General features: G+C 58.5%; 1 protein-coding gene across 7 annotated transcripts in view; it reads right to left on the reverse strand.

The window, feature by feature from the left end:
- The window catches only part of ATP2B3 (ATPase plasma membrane Ca2+ transporting 3), a 61,418-nt gene extending 42,325 nt beyond the window's left edge, over positions 1 to 19,093 (reverse strand). For all 7 annotated transcript variants that reach the window (XR_006339721.1, XM_043895226.1, XM_043895225.1 and 4 more), the window contains exons 1-2: positions 18,860 to 19,093; positions 455 to 782 (exon numbers count right to left, since the gene is read on the reverse strand). Coding sequence is in view for 6 of the 7 variants with exons in the window: in XM_043895226.1 (XP_043751161.1) it covers positions 455 to 662 (208 nt within the window). In the remaining variant the exon portion in view is untranslated. The remainder of the gene's footprint in view (positions 1 to 454; positions 783 to 18,859) is intronic.
- Positions 19,094 to 19,524: the final 431 nt, after the last annotated feature.

The raw sequence follows: 19,524 nt of genomic DNA on the forward strand, positions 1-19,524 counted from the left end.
GGCCTCCACACCCAGAACCTTCTGGAGGACACAGAAGGGGGACAGCGTGTGGGGAACACTTGGTCAAGGGCCACCCCGCTCATCTCTTGCTGAGGTTTCAGTTTATGGCCCATCCTGCCAGCATGTGCCATTCAGTGCCAGCTTCCTCCCTTACTCAGCTTGGGTACTCCATTGCTATTTCATCCAGAGAAGAGATGCGAGTGGGAACCGCTGGTGATGGAGGCAGGGGGACAGGGGGGAAGGTTGCCCCATGCAGAGCATCTCCTGCTCTAGGGGAAAATGGTTGCCCAGGGAGGGCACAAGGGCACAATCGTGGTCATGGTTTAGTGAAGAGTGCCTCTGGGAAGCAGCTGCAAGCCCGGTCTGCTCTGGGGCTATGGAGCCTCTTCAGAGAGGAGCGTGGGGAGGTAATGACCCTGCACCACTGGCATACCCACCCTGCTGGCAGACTTACCCTCGGTGGGTGAGGTCTTCAGCCTCCTGCAGAGCCCGCTCACATCCCCGTAGGCCTCCTGGACTTTCTGCAGTGCCTCAGCCCCCCGGAGCTCCATGAGGGAGCGCAGCTCGGCCAGCGTGCACCCGAAGCCGCCTGCATGTGGGGCCTCCCGCTGCTGCTGGGGTTTGGGGTGGAACTCGATGGAACTGTTGGCCACGTCGCCCATCCTGCCTGTGGCACGGGAGGGGGTGGTGTTCTCACAGGTGCAGCCTCCGTCTGGGGCAGGCAGACCCCCGAGGTCCCAGCACCGGGGTGAGGTGTAGCCGGGGCGGCCAAGTGCAGACACCTGGGGAGAAGGAGGTGAGAAGCGCAGTTGAGACGAAACCAAGGTCCCCTCTCTGTAATGTTCTTTGCAAATGTGCACTCATGTCGAGCCACAACTCACTGGGTGCAAAATTCCCCCACCCCCCACCACCCCCAGGCCACGCCAGGGCCCCTCATGCCCAGCAGGCCTGCCTGCCAGGTCACCTCTCAGTCCTGCCCACCACAAGCACACAAGCTGGCAGGGCTTGCCACTGGGGGCAGGAGGCAGTGTGAGAGCCTCCTGGTGGGGACCTGCTGTCAGCAGCAATAGGCAACCTGGGACATGGGGGCTCTCGCTGCCTCCCAAGTCCACCTGGGCCCCCACACTGGAGCAGGTGCGACATGTTGGGATGGAACGAACAGTGGGTGGTCCTGCTCCGGCATAGATGCTCCGTCACATTCCCTCCCTTGCCTGATTTAAGACTCGCCCTGAGTGGCAGGCATGCTGTAAGTCCCTGGCGGCAGTGGTCTTCGGGGGGGGGGGGCCCTGCGGTTCAAGGTTTCAGGCCTGCGGGGGTCCAGGGAACAGGGCAAGCCACGGTCAGAGCCAGCTGGGCGCTAGGTCAGGGCTTAGTGCACAGGTGTTTCTGCTGCCCTGGGGGCACCTGGGGTCCAGGGCTAGGAAGGGAGAGGGTGGGGTGAACAGGGGAAAAGGAGGGGAGAGGGCCAGAGGGGGAAGGAGGCAGGGAGGGAGGGAGTGGAAGGGGAGGGTGGAGGAGAAAGCGGAAAGCAGCCACAGGTCACGGGTGACTTCTCTGTCGCCCTGCCCCACAACACAGCGCCACCCCGTCCCCCATACCCTCCAAATGGCAAAATGAGGAGCTGGAATCTCACCCAAATTAACAGCAGCTGGCTAAGTCCTGGGCCACCCACCTTCCTCCTCCATGGAGCATCCTGAAACTTGCCTGAGGAACTCTGGTACCCCTGGCTGCCCTGTCCACAGCCCTCACTGGGTCTGGTGGCACAGATCACGGGGGCCTCTGGGCTGCTGGGTCCTGGGTCCCGAGCTTCTCCAGCTAGTCTCTCCCCTCCTCTCATCCCGGATGGCAGCCTGCACGGAGTGGCAGCATCACCAAGGCCACGCATTAAGCTCCTGGAACTGAACAAGTCTCAGTGCATGTGGCCTTGGCCTTCACACCAGTGCAGACGCCTCCTGGCAACGTGGCTCAGTTGGGCTGGATCCCTCACCTTTGGGGAAGCTCCCGGCTCACAAGGATCCTCTTGGAAGCAGCTCTTGGCTACCCACCCAGGTTTCTGATCTAGAACTGCCCATGGAAACACAATGGCCCGGAGGCGTGCAGCCTCTGATCTCAGGAGAGCTGTGGCTGCTCTCAGAGGCCGGCCAATGCCAGGAGCAGGGACGTGCCCCAGTCCTCAGGGGATGAGACCAAGTCTCTGGGAAACAAGGTTCATTTCCTTCATTGCCCACCGGCCCAAGGGGGCTCAGAACACAGAGGGGCTCTCGGTTCCTCTGGACACTGAGGCAGTCCCTGCCACAGAGGTGCAGCCTGAGAGGCATCTCAGCCAATGGCCATCTAAAGTGAGCCAGGTTGTCAAAGTCTGGGCACCTAAGTGTTAACTCTCTAGACAGTTTCTGCACGAAGCAGCCTTCCCTGCCGGAAGACGTGGGAACAAGATGGCAGACTCGCGAATGCATGGTCCTCTCTGGCTCCCACGCATCTCCCCACTGCCTGTCCCTCTTGTTCGCCATCTGACCGAGCTTTCCTGAGCACCTACTCTGTGCCCATGCTGGCCATCCCTGCTGGCTATGGAGGGGTGGGCAGGACTGAACAGGTCCTTGCACTCTCTGGCTAGGAGGTGGGTACCTAGCGGGTCCCGCTGCTGAGACACGTGGCCATAACAGCTTTGGAGTGTTGGGGGGGGCACAGTTTCAGCTGGGGGCCGGGATGGAGGAGTGAGCCATTCTTTTTGGAGGGAAGAGTGTTCTGAGACCAGGAAGGAGGCAGGTAATGGGACAGGGTCCCGGACAGGAAAGCGGGCTGCTGACCCCATGGGACCAAGAGTGGCAGAGGCCACCACCAAGCAGAGGGCTGCTGGCTGATGATGGATGATAGGGGAGGGAGGCAGGAGATGAGGGCTGGGGCTGCAGGAGAGGGGGGAGTGGGGACCCCAGGGTGCGCCTGGAGCTCAGGGGACTTGAAGGAAGTGAGACTTCCAGGCATTAGTCTGGGGCCAGGTGGGCTTCTTCCGGGATGCTCTGTGAAGGCGCTACCCACCCAGGCAGGCACGGCAGGAATCCCCCTCCCATTTGTCACTTGGGCAGGTGAAGGGGCAGAGACACAGGGATACCTGGGTCTCCTGCTTCTGACTGCAGGCTCTTTCTGGAAGCGCTGAGGCTGAGATGGCAGCTTCTGACTGTCAGTAACACTCCTGAGTCCTCTGCAGATGCCCCGAACTGTCACCCCCCCCTCCCCAGCTTCCTTCTCCACCTTCACTTAGGTGCTGCCCGTGCTGGGATACCTGTTTGCCCTGCTTTCTCTACCTTGAGCTCTGTGTCCGTGCTTCGGCACTCCCAGTAGGGAGCACCCTGGATGAAACTGGCCAAGTTGGGCTCAGTTGCCCCAGCCCCTTGCCTATTGGTTGCTGGAGGGGAGAGGGGAGTCTCGTCCATCCGCGGAGGCCCCAACTTCGGCTTTGATCAGCCCTGGGCCCACGGACAGGGCACCAATGCCCTCAGGAGTCTGATCCCGGAGCTCAGACAGGCAGCTTGATCTGGGGGTCCTATGAGTTCGGGAAGCTGGGGGGCATCCAGCAAATATGTGAGTCACTTGTCCCTGAGCAGAGTTCCCAGCTCTGGCCGGCACTCACCCCAGGCTGTGATGTCCTTGGCAGTTAGGCCACTGGCCTGCATTCCAAGATCTTGTGAGTTCGACCCCGGGGTCCCAAGGACAAGCTAGGTGACTTCGCGGCCCCCCCCACCGAGCCACCTCCCCAGTGCTTTGTTCTAAAAGGGAAGCTAGGTGAACAATCTGTTCCTTTTATCATTTTGGCCTCTACACTCACTCAGACAAGACTTAAGGCACCCAGGCCTGCCCACATGAGTCAGGTGGGCTCATCCAGGTGAAGGTTGCACCCTTCTAGGGCACAGCACCCTTCCTCCTGGCCCTGACAACCAGGGTTCACCCAAGGGTGCCTTTATCCTCCTCCATTAAGCAACAGCAGTTGCCCAGACCCAGCCACACTGGGGCTCTGAGCTGCTCCTTACTGTCATTGCTGTGGCCTTACTGGCTCCAAAGTGACTCCTGGTAAGGGGACCAGGCAGAGATTTGAGGCCTGGCCTTCTTCGAGGGCACAGAGCTCTCCTAGCCCCTCGCCACGGTCCCTTGGCTGGATTTGCCATTGCTCCATGCTGCAGCTTGGCCTCCTACCTGCAGCTGTGGAACAATCCCTGGCCCTCAGCGCCTGCCAGGCAGGCCCCAGAGGTCTCCCCATCTACTACCCCACAGGTCTCACTCCAGCTGGGTGACTGGTCACTACGTGGCCTCGTTCAGAAGTTGTCAGTCTGTGCCTCCAAGCTGCACTGCCCAGAAAGCATGCCCCAGCATCAGTCCTCCTAGCCCTCCCTTTTGCACATTTCTTCAAAGGCCCCCTCAGCTCCTGTCCTGTGCTGGTTGGTCAGCTCCATCCCATAGCCCGGTCAGCACACCGTCCTGTCCCCCACTCCCCTGAAGGCCTCTGATGAACCTGAGTGGCAATTCACATGGACGGTTCTCCACACAGTTCTGCCCAAACTGACTGCTGCTGAGTCTAGAATCCCAACAGCCAAATCCTTATTTCACTGTTTGCCAGGGTGCCAACCCGAGAGTGGGTCTGTCCTGTGCTTGGGTCATCATCCCTTTGAGACACGTGGTTGTTGAGTGGGTGGGGAGCCCACTTTGTGGTGGGCCGTGGCTGCGGACGGGGACCTAGACAAGTGAGTGAGTGGAGGCCTGAGTGGTCTGAGAGAAGCCAGGGGCCCATCCTGGCCCACCATCCCCCAGGAGGTGGGATGCAGGGATGATAAGTTGACCCCCCAAGTTGGAGAGTATGCTCTTGAGAATGTTCCTCTTCATCAACTCCACAGGCTACCAGGTACAGGAGTCATCAGTAAGATCAAGACCAAACAGCATATCCTTTGGTTTCCCTGTAAGCCTGGGGGATGGCCTCCCTCCGCCTGAAAGAAAGGACAGCAGTCATCCTGAAATGGCCAAGAGCAGAAGTGATCAGGCCTATCAGGGCTGCAGGCCTGACAGAGACTTTCTGGCCTGGGCTGGCTGCCTAGAACGGTTTGTAGGCACCAAAAGGGCAGGGAACATACCATTTCTGTACACTTCCATCTCTCAAACCTTAATTGGCTTAATTGAATTGTAAACCTCCATGGAGGGGGAACTCAGACTTTCTGGCCTTTGCTCCATCCTGGCCCAAACTGGCCAGCACTGGTGGGGTGGCAGGAGCCGACCTGCTAGGGGCTTCCTGACCTACCTCCCCCGGTTGTGTGACTTTCAACAGGCTGCTACCCGGGGGGTGGGGGGAGGTTGCGTGGGGCACGGCCGGAGATTGCTCAAGTTCATGCTTGGATTTTCCGATGCCTCTTGCCCCTGGGCCCTGTGACTCATGCCCACCCAACCAGAAACCCAGGAGTCTTCTCTGCCTTGCACCGGCCCTCCCTGGCCACCGCTGACCGGCTTTGTGAGCTGTCCCAGCACCTCTGACTTAATCTGCCTGGGTCCCCCAATTCGCCTCCTGTGAACCCCCTCCCCCCGGGGCCCTGGGCAGCTAGGAGCTTTCTGAATGAGATGGTGCTTCTCTTCCCAAGCCCCGGCTCCAGAGACTTCCCTCACTGCCTCTTCACAGACACCCCATGAGGGCGAAGAGATGCCTTCGCTCCATTTCAGAGAAGGCAAAACTGAGGCTCAGACCTCCAGGCCTCACCTTCCATGTCCCCAAAGGGAGGGTCAGACGACCCTGGGCTACCCGGAGAGATAGCCCTTCCGATTCCCCAGTGCCTTCGAGGAGGAGACGAGGGGTGGAGGACATCTGCGCCCACAGGGCTGACCAGGCAGCCCTGTAATTGGCACCACCCTGTAATTGGCACCACCACCTCCCTGGGGTGGACAGATCATGGCCGGTGGCCCTGGGCTAGAAGTCCCTGGGTCCTCCTGGCAGTAAGCTCGGGCTGAGAACACCCCAGCCAGGGAGCAGAACCCCCACGGTAGAGTCCCCAGTCCCATCTGAGTCCCATCCAAGTCCCATCCGAGGCAGAGTCCCAGGGCACCAGATGCCGCCTGACGCCCACCCCGTGCATGCCCTCCCGGCCGACCCAATTGCGCGGGGACCAGGGGGCTGAGCATCCAGACTCGCCATGGGGATTTCTTGAAATAACAATCCCTTCCTCTCGCTACATCCAGGCACCTGGAACCTGTAGATGGGCTTGGGGCCGGGAGCCCTTGTAGACTCAGGGAAGCGGGTGTCCTCCCCTCGTCCGGCCTGGGAGATCCCCGTAATCCCAGGCAGGTGGGCCGGGGAGCCCAGCAGCCCCTCCCCCTTGACTTCACCCACGCCACCCCTCCCACCCAGGCCCTTGCCCTCCTGCTGGCCCTACACCCTCCCTTCTGCATCATGCACCTTGGTGACCACCAGGGCAGGGGAAAGGAGGGATCCAAGGACCAGGCCTGCTTTCAGCCAGGGAGGGAGGGAGGGAGGCTGGGGGGGAAGGCGCTGAGGCAGAGAACAGCCTCATTAATATTTCAGAGGCACCATCACTGCAGCTTCTGGGCCCTCACAGCTCCGACACTTGTGCTAGTGGAGGGAGGAGGATGGGATAAAAGAAGGAACTAAAACAGAGAAAACAGATTTAAAGGGACAGCCCAGCTCCCCCACCCCACCTCCATGCCTTCCCTCCCTCCCCCCCACCTTGTTCCTGGTACAATCTGTGCACCTGCCAAGTGGCTCTCCCAGGGAAGAGCTTTGGGCAAAAGCAATAACAGCAGAAAAGGGTCAATCCTCTCCCTAAACCCGCTCCTGTCTCCACCCACGTGGGGCTGCTCCTTTCGCGCTGTGACCAGGACACCCAGGCTGCCCCAGGGACAGACTCAAAGGACTGTGTGAGGTCAACCAAACCACAGATGCATGGACTCTGGACATTGGAGGTCCCCACTGAGCACAGTCCACTCCAGAAGGATTCTAGAACCCGGAGAAACACAAGTCTGGATTCCTAGAGGTGGCAGGGACCAGGCTCTCCCTGATTCAGCTCTTGCCCTTGGGTGGGTCTCAAAAATGTAGACATACAATTACCATAGGATCCAGCAATCCTACTTGAAGGCGATCTCCCCAACAGATGGGAAGGCAGGGACTTGAAGTGATACTCGTTGCCCTGTGTTCACAGCAGCCTTATTCGCAATAACTAAAACATTTAAAACCACCCAAGACTCCATCGATGTAGAGAACGTGGTCCAGCCCCACAATGGAGTGTGATTCAGCCTTCAAAAGACACCTGCTACAACACGGCTGAACCGACAAGGTGTGATGGTCAGTGAGAGAGGCCAGACACAATGACAGATCCCGTATGACTCCACTGGTATGAGGTGCCTAGAGTTGTCAGACCCTAGACTGAGAGGAGGATGAGGAGGGGGCATGAGCTGGGGGGGGAGTTAGAGTCTAATGGGGCAGAGTTTCCATTGGGGAAGATGGACCGTTCTGGGGATGGCTGCACACCCACGTGAATGTACTTAATGCAGCCAACCTGGACAGTTAAAAATGGTCAAGATGCTAAATTGGAAGTTCTGTGTGCTTTCCCACAATTAAGAAACCTAAGAGGCCACGTGGCCCCTTTGCTCTGTATCCAGATTAGCTTCCTGTGGTGCCCCAGGCCATACAGTCATCACAGAATTTCCACTGCCTTGATAGGTAGATCAGCTGACCATTCGGCCCACGTGAATGTTAACTTCCTGGAGCAGCACCTGCCTGCACAGAAACCTAAGCAGACCTTTCTGCACCCCAACCCTGTGGCCTCAGGGGCTTTCAGCACCACCCATAGCCTGCCTCAGCTGGGTGGCTGCCTCAATACATGGCAGAGAAGCAGATGAGCTGAGAGGCCAGGCTTGCTGGCAGACACTGCCACCACTCTTGTCCCCTTCTGGAAAGCCGTGTGGCCCCCAGGGCCTCTGTGGGTGCCGTTTCTCTCCTTGGTGCGCATGTGCACTTCCTCAGAGGTGCTGATCCCATCCTGTCCTCCGAAGGAACCAGAAGGTGGTGTGGCCAGAGCAGACAATCCAGCCTTAGGAGCTGCTCACGAATCCCCAGGAGCTCGTGGCAGAGACTCGCTAGACTTTCCCTGATTTCTATTCCCGTCTTCCCACGTCGTATTTTAATCTCTAGCTAGGAGTCTAGTCATCCAGCTAACGACTATCCTCCCCCAACTCCAGTGTGGCTACGGAGGACCATGTGACTAGATCCTGGCCAATGAGAGCAAAAGGGACATGGAACTGCGTTACTCCCGGGCAGCACTAAGGGTTCTCAGCACATGGGACAGAGCCAACTTCAGGGTTGTGTCCTTAAAGAGAAGGATGTGTTCTCCCCTGCCCCTCTCCTCCTTCCTGCCGGCTGGAATGCTGATGTGAAGACTGGAGCAGAGGCAGTTATCTTGCCCCATTTGGCATGTGGAATCCATATGTCAAGGATGGCAATGCCATGCAAGGAAGCCAGATCCCTGATGGCCAAGTAACCCAAAGTTGCCTCCCTAGACTTTTACGCACAGAAGAAATCCTCTCTCCCTTTCACTTTTATGTCCATTAAGCTGGGTCTCTGTTACAGAGCTTAAACCTCTCTCCTGGGTAATTCAGGTGTATAGGGAGGAACTCACCAGCAGGTAATATGCCTGCCTTCCCTCCCTGACCAAAGTCAGCCCTGGTTCTCGGAGAGCCAGGAGGCCTCCCTGAAGTTTCCATGACCTGCTAACCTGTGACATTTCCATGGGTTCCCTGGAACATGGGGTGGTTCCGAACTGGGCTCCCTCTCATCTGTGTCATTTGATATTGTCCTAGAAGTTCTAGGCAAAGGAGAAGACAGAACCAGCAGAGTACCAGAGAGAGAGACACAGACAAGCCATCAGGTCATAGGCAATACTGAGTACCCTTCTGTGTCGTGGCAGAATTCCACATTCCCTCTGTGCCCCAAGCCTCGAAGGCGGGAAGAGTCATTATCCCCATGTTAGGACTAAGCTGCTGAGGCACAAAGAGGTTAAAGAACTCACTCAAGATCACACAGCCAGGGACTTCCCCTGGTGCTCCAGTGACTGGGACTCTGCACTCTCAAGGCAGGAGGCCCAGGTTCTGTCCCTGGTTGGGGAACTGGGAGGTCACATGCCGAAACTGCAGCTCCTACATGTCTCGGCGAGGATCAAGGACCCTGCAGGCTGCAACGAAAGTCTGCTGCAGTCGATAAATCATTCTTAAAACAGAAGAGGATCACACAGCCAGCAATGGGCAGAGGCCAATGTGGACTCAAGTAGTCTGATTCTGGAGAACTCTACATTGCTCATCTGCCAAGTGACGGCCCAGAGAGTCCCAGAAAAGCGATGAACACATGGTTTAAACCAATTAAAAGAGTTCACCAAAGTGACCAGACAGGAAATCTATTTCCATATACCTCAGAGATTGGGGGTGCCAGGGCTAGAGTGAGGCCCAGCACAAATCTCTCAACCTCTCTTGGTCTCCACTTTGGAATCAGGGAAAGGTGCCCTTGTTCCTCCTGGTGGCATTGCTGTGAACTCTGCTGTGAACTCACCACCACCACACACTGCCCCCCTAGGAAGGGCCCCAGAGCCCCGTTTCCCTGGAGGGTTTTCTCAAGCCCAGCAGCCACACCTGTAGACCAGAATTCATGGGTCAGGACCAGGCTCCACCAGGGAGGCCAGCCCATTCTGCTTGGCCAGGGGCTGACCCCTGGAGGGGCCTTTCACATCCTCCCCTGTTTCTGGGGCCATCCTCAAGCCAACCCAGGCCCCAAATCCCTCCTGTGGACCACAAGGGGCCTGGAGAGGAAATGAGTCCCTAGGATGCTTCTGGGGGGAAGTCCACACTCCTACATGGGTGGCCTCGCATCGCTGGGTACCCCTCCATCCCGAGGGAAGCGGGAAGCCCTTTTACTTACTGGGGCCTTGCAGCGTTATGGGGGTCATGACTCTACCCTGGGGGTGGGGGGACGGTCATTTGTTTTCTGCCAGGGAAGGCGACAGCGTGAGCGAGCAGGAGCGGAGAAGCCCACAGGCAGGAAGCATAGTGACACTAATTATCCAATTACGGCCGCTGTGCCAGGAGAGCGCTGCATTGCAGCAGGGAGCCCGGGCCAGCAGCCCCACCCCCGCATGCCAGGCTGCCACACTCTGCCCTCCTGCTTTACCCTGTGAGCGGGTGGCAGCCACTGAGGTCCTGGGCCTGTTCCGCAGAGCGGGGCCTGGCTGACGGGCTCAGGAATAGTGGGCTTCAGGGGCGGGACCCAGAAGCACTCGGGCCTGGCCCCTGGGGCATGCCTCTGGCCCCCCAGAGGGCAGAGAACACATGCGTGGGGCTTGCGGAGCCCTGACCTCCAGGCTTTCATCGCCAAGAACACGTGGATAGAATGAGGGGCCCTCAATCCTGATCCCCACCCCACCAAAAAAAAAAAAAAAAAATCTCCCTGGCTCTGTCCATGGTACCACAGTGCCCACCCCTGCCAGCTTCCAATCCCCGGAGCCAGCTCCAAGCCACTGGAAGCAGCCAAGTCCTAAGCAGGTAATTAAGGAAATTACAGACAGCTGGAGGCCATGGGATGCTGCAGGCCCAGGGGGACTAGATAAGGAGACTGTCAGGACACATGCTTCCTCCTAGGGACAGCCTCTGTGGGGACCCCATTATGGGTCCTCATGGGGATGGGTCTGCTTTCTGTCTCCCCTTGGGAAGGCGGGCTTGGAAGGACTCTTCAAGTTAAGGTCAGGGGCTGGGGGACCGTCAGGGAAGAATCCCCACTTCCCCTTGGCCAACAGAAGAATCCATAAGGCCAGGCTGCAGATGGGGGACCTGAGATGCGTGGGCTAAGTTGGGCCCCACCTAGGGGGTCTCTGAGTGATGGCAAAGCAGGTCTCTTTGGGTCCCTCATAGGACCCAGCTTGCCCAGAGGTTGGAGGTAGGTTTAATGGCCAGGAGAAAGAAGTGATGCGGATCATTACCATACAGGGACCCTGGGCATAGGCCACACCAAATATGTAGCAAAGACCTTGGTCGTGGACACCCCACTGGGACGGGTGAATGGCAAGGATGCTAGGTGGGGCAGAGGAGACACGTTCAGACTGAATGTGGGAGTCCAGTCCAGCTGACCTTCTGTGACCCACACATGAAAAGCTAGCACGCTGGAGTGCTTGGGCCACATTTCCAGGCTGACCTGCTGCCAAGAGCACGGACAGAGGAGGAGAGAGTGGCCGGTAGTACCACCCTGGAGGACAGCTCAGAAGCTGCGGCCCAGGGAGGGGCATCTGCATAACTCCCAGGCTCTGCTCCAGCATCCTTACCAACCACAGCTGGCAGCCATGGCAGGATCTGAAGGTCACCAGAGCATCAGATGGCAGGGGCCTGGCTGCCATCTGAATCATGGACCCTATGCCCTCCGGTTCCTGAAAGCTATCTCTGATGGAGGACCCTGCACACAAATGCAGAAGCCTCTCCAGTGAAGCCCTGCAGTCCCGGGGGGGGGGCTCGGGAGGGAGTAGGGGGTCATGCAGAGCCAGGAGGGCCCCCATCACAACAATACAGGGTCCGAGTGCCCCCCACTGGACTGATCACGGCCCACTAAGGCCGAGAGCCAGGAAGGGGCTGGTATGGTGGGGGATGAATTGGTGGGACAGGTCTGGCACCCCCTGCAATCAGATGACAGTGCCACCTCCTGCTCAGAAGAGGGATGCCGGGGGCCCTGACCAAGCCGCTCCCTTCCTACCCAGAGCTGCAGCCACGTGGGCCTCTCCAGGGGCTGCCAGGGCCAGGGTCCCAGGCAGCAGCCCCCAGCCAGTCCTTGCCCTCCAGCCCTGTGGTTGGATGGGGGTGCTGTGGGCACCCTTGCTCTGCTGTGCTCCCCATGACAGAGAAGGGGAGCACACCCAGGGCCCTCCCACCAGGTCCTGGGAGGAAGGGCCTAGTCAGCGGCTCAGGAGGGAGGGGTCAGGTAGGGTGGGGGGGCCCCCAGCACCGCTGGAACCCCAGCACCAAGGGGCCTGGACTCCTGGCCCCAGCTCACAAGCCTCCCTCCCAGGCCCCTGGCTCCAAACTAACACAGGACACTGCCCAGGCTCTTCTAGCAGGAACAGAGCTAAGGGCTGAGGAGTGGGAAGGTCCCCCTGGGCCCACCTGGCAGCTGGACGCCTGAACGAGGCAGGGAAGCAGGTGACCCAACTGAGGGCACCGAGCGTTCGCGGTCGGGCTGGTCCCACCACCACAAGCTGCCCAACGGTCATCTCGCAGAGGCTCGGCCTGGAGCCCACCGCCGCCAGCCTCACCCCCGGGGGGTCCAGGGTGGGTGTCAGCACGCAGCTGTGCCAGGATGCTCAGCACCCCATGGTCTTGGGCTGGAGGACATGCCCAGGCCCCTCGGGAAGAAGGGCCCATGGTGGCTGGGTGGCATCCACCTGCGTTCAGGGCCAGCCTGAGTTCAGATCCGTGACTCCAAAGGGAGCCAGGAGGACCAGAGCCCCAGGCTCTGAGGTCCCCTGTGGCCAGGATGGAGGTGGCCGGCAGTGACGCCTGTGTTTCCTGGCCCCTTGCTTGGTGGCCGGCTTTGTCTTCCCGCTTCTTAATCAGCAGGGTCTGGTGACCCTGGGCCGTCTGGCCATCCTCACTGTAGGCCTTTGCCTCTGATCATGCTCTCCCACCCTCCCCTGCCTCCCCTGTGTCCCTCTGTGAGGAAAACCCAGTGTCTGCGGACAGCCAGACTCCAGCCAAGTCTGCGGGGAAGCATCCTTGTTCCAGAGGCTAAAGAGACCCAGACAACAAGAGCTTGATTCGAGGGACTGGACAAGCAGCTCTAAAGGTCAGGGGACAAAGAGGCAAGCAAGAAGAGCAAAGGAGTTTTGCTTTCAGATAACTGACATGGGACCTGCAGGTCAGGTATCAAAGGATACAGGGTGTGGGCAGACGACCCAGGGACAGGCCCTACCAGACATCAAGATCACACATTAGCCAGGGAACAAATGTTTTAATAAAAGAAATGGGAATGATGGCTTACCACTTGGGAACCTCACCTTGTACTATTCCCCAACACGCTTTTTTTTTTTTTTTTTTATTAAACTGGATTTGGCAAATTCCGGCCTCAAAGCCAAATCTGGCTGTGAAGTGTTTTTGTGAATAAAGTTTTATTGGTACACAGCCACAGTCAGGACAGAGACATTGTGATTTGCAAGGTGGAAAATATTTACTCTCTGACTCTTCGAAGAAAAAGTTTGCCGACCCCTGGATGAAAGAATTAGACATCTTAAAAATGCAGCTACACATACGCTCACTCACACACACACAATCTGTGTGTGTGTGTTAGTCACTCAGTTGTGTCCAACTCTTTGCGACCCCATGGACTGTAGCCCACCAGGATCCTCTGTCCATGGAATTCTCCAGGCAAGGATACTGAAGTGGTTTGCCATTTCCTCCTCCACACACACACACACACAGATAGGGCCAACCCAGATAGCTCTGGACAGTTCTCAAGTTTCTGTAAGGGATTCTGTAAGCCTAGAAGCAATGGAAGGGATCACACACACAAAATTGTGAGACAGAAATCGTTCACCTTTTGCATGAAAACATGAAAAGGCAAAGAACAAAGGGGATTTAAAACTATTTGCAACCAGGATGCTAAACTGTCTGTATCTTTCACGGATCAAGTTTACCCAGAACCGCAAGAAGAAACACTTGGTCCTTCATAAATAAAGGTGAGGAAGAAATAAATCACTCAACAAGAAGAGAGACAATCAATAAACATGGAAAAATGCACACCCTCGGGAATAATTCAAGACAGAAACTGAAGTAGATATTTTGAACCTAGATATTTATGCCAGGTTGTTTGATTATAAAACTTGACACTGGCAAGGCTGCCTTGAGCCAGCCCTTCAGACGCCCAGAAAAGCCCTTTAGAGCAGAATTTGGCAGAACGAGCTTCCGTCTGGGCACTCTCTCCTTGGGACAGAGGGAGTCACCTGCCGAGATGCTCAGCAGAGCCTCACGGAGGATAGTGAAATGAATCCGACCGCCTGAATCTCCACAAATAGCCAAATAATTAAGCGAATTACAATCTCCTGAGAGAATATTATTCAGCCATTAAAATTTGTAATTACAGCCCTGAGGAGCATCCTGATACATCCTGGGTGCTTGAGAAATTGCTATCAAATGAGTGAACCATCATGTGTCATTCCTTCAAGTACTTTATTTGTGCGATAAGTACTGACTGCTTTCATAATCTTAAAAAAATTAAACCATATCCATTTTGAAAAAAAATCATTTAGAAAGGAATTGCATTAATAAAAAAAATGCTTGTGTGAAGTAAAAAATAGATTCCACAATGGTGCCCACGGTATAATTACAATAATGTGAAAATAAATAGACCATGCAAAGAAAACGGCGCAGAAATGGGTCCAATGAAATGGGAAACACTGGCTGGCATTTTGGTGATAGGATGGGGAGGGCTGTTTCTACATCTTCTACTTCTCAGCGTTGCATGAATTTTCTGGTAAGAGCATGCATGTTAAGAGCATTATTTTAAACTGAAAGGCATAAGTGTTATTAAAAAAAAAAAACCCACCCAAGAGCCTCCCCCATCTGCAGAGCTGCCCAGATGCCTCCAGCATGCCCAGTGAGAGATCCTGAGCCCAGGGCAGGAGACAGATCCAGTTTGCCCAGTTCTGTGGGTGCATCTGGGCTGGCCCTTGGTAAGTATGGGAATAGACTCAGGGTCCCCATGAGGGTCAGTCTGCATTGGCTCTAAAGTGGCATGGGGTGACACAACATCCTGGACTGATGGAAATGTTCTGTGTGTGACTTCTGAGCACTTGAAACATGGTGTGTGGCCAAGGCCTGGAATTTTCAACTACAGTTTTCATCCACTTGCACTTGTGGCTAGTGGCTACCACACTGAACCTTGGCCGCTATAGGAAGCACATTTCTCATCTGAAGACAATGGTTCGCCTTTACTGAGGAGCCACCTACAGAACATCAAGTCAGGCTCAGGACCACATTATGTAAGGCGATCCCCAAGGATACTGACCACAGTACCCACTTCACACGACTCTGATGTGGACCTGAGTTGCCCTGGACTTGGGACTCAGTAGAAACCTCTTGCTCTGCCCCCCAGCTGCACTGGTCCCCCTCGTCCTGTGGTTCTGGGTGTTGGTTCTGCTACCTCCTAGCCACGTGACCTTGGCCACATCCCCTTCCCAAACTTGGGCAGTCTGATGATCCCCAGCCCCGACTCCTCTGGCAGGGAGCCTCTTTCCTCTGTCCTGGGGATGTCTGGGCTCAGATCCTGCTCTCCAAGCGGCGCTCCCAGGCCCACTTCCAGCACCTCCCACCCAACAGAAGGTGCACAGGCAGGGGAGGGCTTTGCAACCAGGCACTGCTTGGCCTGTCTTCTTGCAGCTTAACCAGGGCAGGGCAGGGAGAAACAGCCAGCAGTCGGGGTACCAGCTAAAGAACTGGCCTTCTGGGGAAGCATGGGGGTGAGACAGCATCTGTGCAGTGCAAGGGTCTGCTTGCTGTTCCCAGTAAAGTAATCACCGAGCCTGGCCCCCTGAGCCCATCTCACAGGCGGCACGCCCTGGGTCAGACTGAACCGTCTGCCTTCGCTGCTACAGCCTGGGTCTCCATGCATCAGCAGACACCTACCCACTTTTGTAGAGGTGCCCTAGAGGGGTCCCAGGGAATAACACTGAAGGATAGATAGTCCCCCCAACTTGTTCTGGACTCATATAACCCCACAGTTCGTCCATTTCCCTCAGGGGGTAGCTGGGGGCCCAGCTACTGGGTCATTCTGCAGACTCAGTGAGGTGTGAGGTGTAGGGTCTTCCCAGGACTGGAAGCGCCCTTGACCCGAATAGGCTCATGCATCCAACGCTCCGTTTTGCTGAGTTCCACCCAGACTCCTAGAGGCGACGGAACCAGTGGCGACACGCACAAACCAGACTCGAGAGTCTGACTGGCCTGCCTTCCAATCCAGCTTCGAGCACCTTCTCCTGGCTGTGTGACCTTGGACAACTTGCTTAACTTAATTCTGGGCCTCACTGGCCTCATCTGCAAAACGGGGACAGCAACAGTTGCTGCTTCATTTGGTTGTTTCACTGAAGTGAGAGAATGTCTGGGAAGCCCTGACCACCGTGTCTGGCACAAATTATCATCACTGTCAGGGCTGACATTAGTTGACGTGCTGGTGACCTCTGACAGAGACAGCAGCCATCAGTTAAATACATACAGCCTCAGTTTACAAACCGAAGGGAGTGCAGCAGGCAAAGTCCACATGTATGCTGACAACTCTGTAAGGTGGTAGGAGGAAGCTGGGCTTGGCTTTGCCCAGCTGGGAGAGTCCCAGCTGGAGTTGAGCTCTCAAAGTCCCCAGGAGCCCAGGACCCTCTGATCTCACCCACTAAGGAGGCGAGGGACTCTCTCTAAAAGCCACACTGGAGGAGGGGCAGAGAGGCTGTCGCTGACCCCAGCACCCTTCGCTGCCTCCTTGTGCACCAGGAGAAGCTGCTCTGGACTGGACGGAGAGCGCACACTGAGTCACGGCTGGCCTCCCCATGCTCCCAAATGATTCAGTCTCTGAAGCTCCAGCTCTGAAGCTTGAAATGTCAGCGGAGTTCACCAAGGCCCACCCCCGGGCTCCCTGGGCCTGCAGCGGGAAGAGACTTAGCCAAGGTCACAAAGACCAGCAGGCCCAGAGCTGGCACCAAAGCGGGGTGCTTCTGGCCACCTTCTTTGTCCCCTCGGGGCCTGCTGCAAAGTCCCCGCCTGCCAGCTGCCAGCGCTCTTAGCCTCTGGGTCTTCTTTCCCCAGAGGACTGGTTTCCCTTCTGGCTCTGCACAAAGCCCCCTCCCACGCCACCCCGGTTCCATCTGCCTGTGTTACTCCCCCAGCCCCCAACTTTTGTGCCAGAGATGCCTGCCCCTTCACTCAGACCACCTGGTGGCGCTAGGCATGGACCAGGTTGGTCTGATACAGACTGCCTGTGTCCTTGGCCCTCCTCCTTGAGGCTAGCAGCAGGGACAATCCATGCCCTCAGATCACAGCTGCCCATCCCCCTCCGAACGACTTGCTCTCCAGGGACTGGCTCCACCCTCAGACCCTCTGCTGAGCCTCAACTGAGACCCTCAGGGGCCTGGGCAGCACCCCTCAACCCTTCCCTCCGTGGGCCAGAGCAGGCCTGGGGTTCCCACTGCCCAGGTCTGCACCCCAGTTCCCCTCTCAGGAGCCACGTGGCCTTGGCTTCCCCAGCTGGGAAAGGGGGTGATGGCAACAGTGGCAATGCTCGTTGAGACTCAGCTGGAGAGTCTAGATACCCTATGAGAACCATGCCAGGACCTCTGGAGCTGCTCCCCCACCAGCCACCTGCTCATCCAGGCAAATGCAAGCCCTAGTCCCTTCCCCTCTTCAGGTCTCAATTATCCCATTGGGAAAATGGGGACAAGAATGCGGGCCTGGCCTCCCTCCCTGGGTGATTCTGCAGATTCTGTGAGGTCAAGGTCGAAAACGTGCCATGCAGAAACCCATGCCCACTCTGAGTCAGACCTCCTGTGCTGGGCACCCGAGCACTCTGTGTAGATGACTACCCAGTCCCTGCCTGAAGACACTCACCGACAAGTGAGGGGTGACACCAGTGGGTTGAGAGAGGACAGAGCTGGGGGGCAAAGGAGGGGGCTGCCTCCCAGGCTGGCACTCAACTCCTTGGGGCAGCCAAGGGAGATCAGAATGATTAGGGTCAGGCTAGACCTGACCCCGTGGCTGGCAGCGATGCGCCTGAGGTTGGGGGCCCAACAGGCTCAGCTTTGATCCACCAAGTGGACCCACTCCCCCGCCCTAGACCTGAGGAGTGTCAAGTGCTGGATTCGGGGGCTGTGGCCCTGCCCTGTACTTTCACGGAATATCGCCACAGTCTCTCCCAGCCCCTCACCAGACCCCTGCCCTGGGCTCCCCAAGGCTGCCTCTGGTCCTGCCAGCCCCATGCAGGGCCCCCACCCATCCCCAGTTGACCAGGCCGCTAAGCCCTAAAGGGGCCAGTGGCAGGAAGGAGACCAGGTCTGCCAGAGTGCAAAGAGGAGACCCAGGGCTCCCAGCCTCAGGGGGATGTGCCACACCAGTGCTCCAAATGCCAGAATCCGAAACCCCAGAGAATGCGGCAGGACCCTGGAGGGAGAAGCCATCTGGCCAAGGTCACCCAGGTGAGGGGGGGGGAGGACGGCGGTGCACCGAGTGATGGAAGAGTTAGCCAAGTGTGGCCGGGGCTGCTTGCCCTTTGGCATTGCCCGGGCCGGCGGCAGGGTCGGCCCAGCAGCTGTGTGGATGTGCGGGGGTGGGGGGACAGTGTGGGAGCGTGTGAGGGTTTCTCAGACTGTGGGTCCGGGAAGGATGATATAGTGTGAGGGCGCGGGGTGCGGGGGGTGGGGGTGGGGGAGGGGGTGCCTAGAGGCTCCAAGAAGGTGCGTGTGCACGCCACAGCTCCAGCCGAGGCCCGGCGCCCCGTCTCGGGCTGTGCGCCCCCCACTTTCCTGGACCCGCCCGCAGCCCCCCGGCGGTCTTTCTCCCCAGACGCAGATGCGCGTGCGCGCAGGATGCGGGGCGCCGGGCGCAGGTTGCGGGGCGCTGCCCGCCCTCTCGGCCGCCCAGGGCCCCCAGGGGTGACGCTCGGCCGCGGTGCCGCAAGGACACGCAGGCCAGACGCAGGGCACAGGTGGCTCGGGGCGGGGATCTGGGTCCCCCCACCTGCAGGTCGGGCCACCTGCCGGGCCGCCCGCTCCGCCTGCGCCCGCGCCCACCCCGGTGGCGGCCGCGCGTCTAAGGCACCACTTACCCGGTCATGGGCACGGCCGCTCCCGCGGCCTCGGTTCAGGCGGGCGCTGTCTCTAGTCTCTGCGGGCGGGCGGCCCGGCGGGCCACGATCGGCTCCGGGGACCGCAAGGCCCGGGCACGGGGCGGCCTGGCCGGCGGCGCGGGCACGACCCTCCGCGGCTGCCGAAGGCTGCGGCCGAGTGCTCCCCACGCTCTGCACCGGCAGCGGCAGCGGCAGGCGACGCGGCGCGCTCGGCTCCAGCCGCAGCTCTAAGCGCGGAGGGAGGGAGGAGGGAGGGAGCGGGAGGGGGGAGGAGAACGGAGGGAGGAGGGAGCCGGCGCGGGGGGCGGCGCGCGGCTCGGGGGCCGCGGGGCGCGAGCCATGGGACTCCGGGGCCCCGCGCCCATTGTGCGCCCAGGACGCGCGGGGGTGCCTGCCCTTCTCGGTTTGGCAGTGACCCCCAGAGGGCGGCGGCCGAGGATGGGGGTGGGCGCAGGCTGGTACTGGGGGACCCTGGCACCCGGGAGCTCAGAGAAAGGGCGTCGAGAGCGGCAGGCTGCCTCTCCCTCTCCAGGGCACCGCCCGGAGTCTGTCTCCTTGACAGTCGAATGGGGCGTGAAGCTGAGTTGTTGATTTGTAATGTGGGGGTCTTTGCTCTTCTCCGGCCCCCGACTCCCACCCCGCGG

This window comes from Cervus elaphus, chromosome X (assembly GCF_910594005.1).
Source record: "Cervus elaphus chromosome X, mCerEla1.1, whole genome shotgun sequence".
Lineage (NCBI taxonomy): Eukaryota > Metazoa > Chordata > Mammalia > Artiodactyla > Cervidae > Cervus > Cervus elaphus.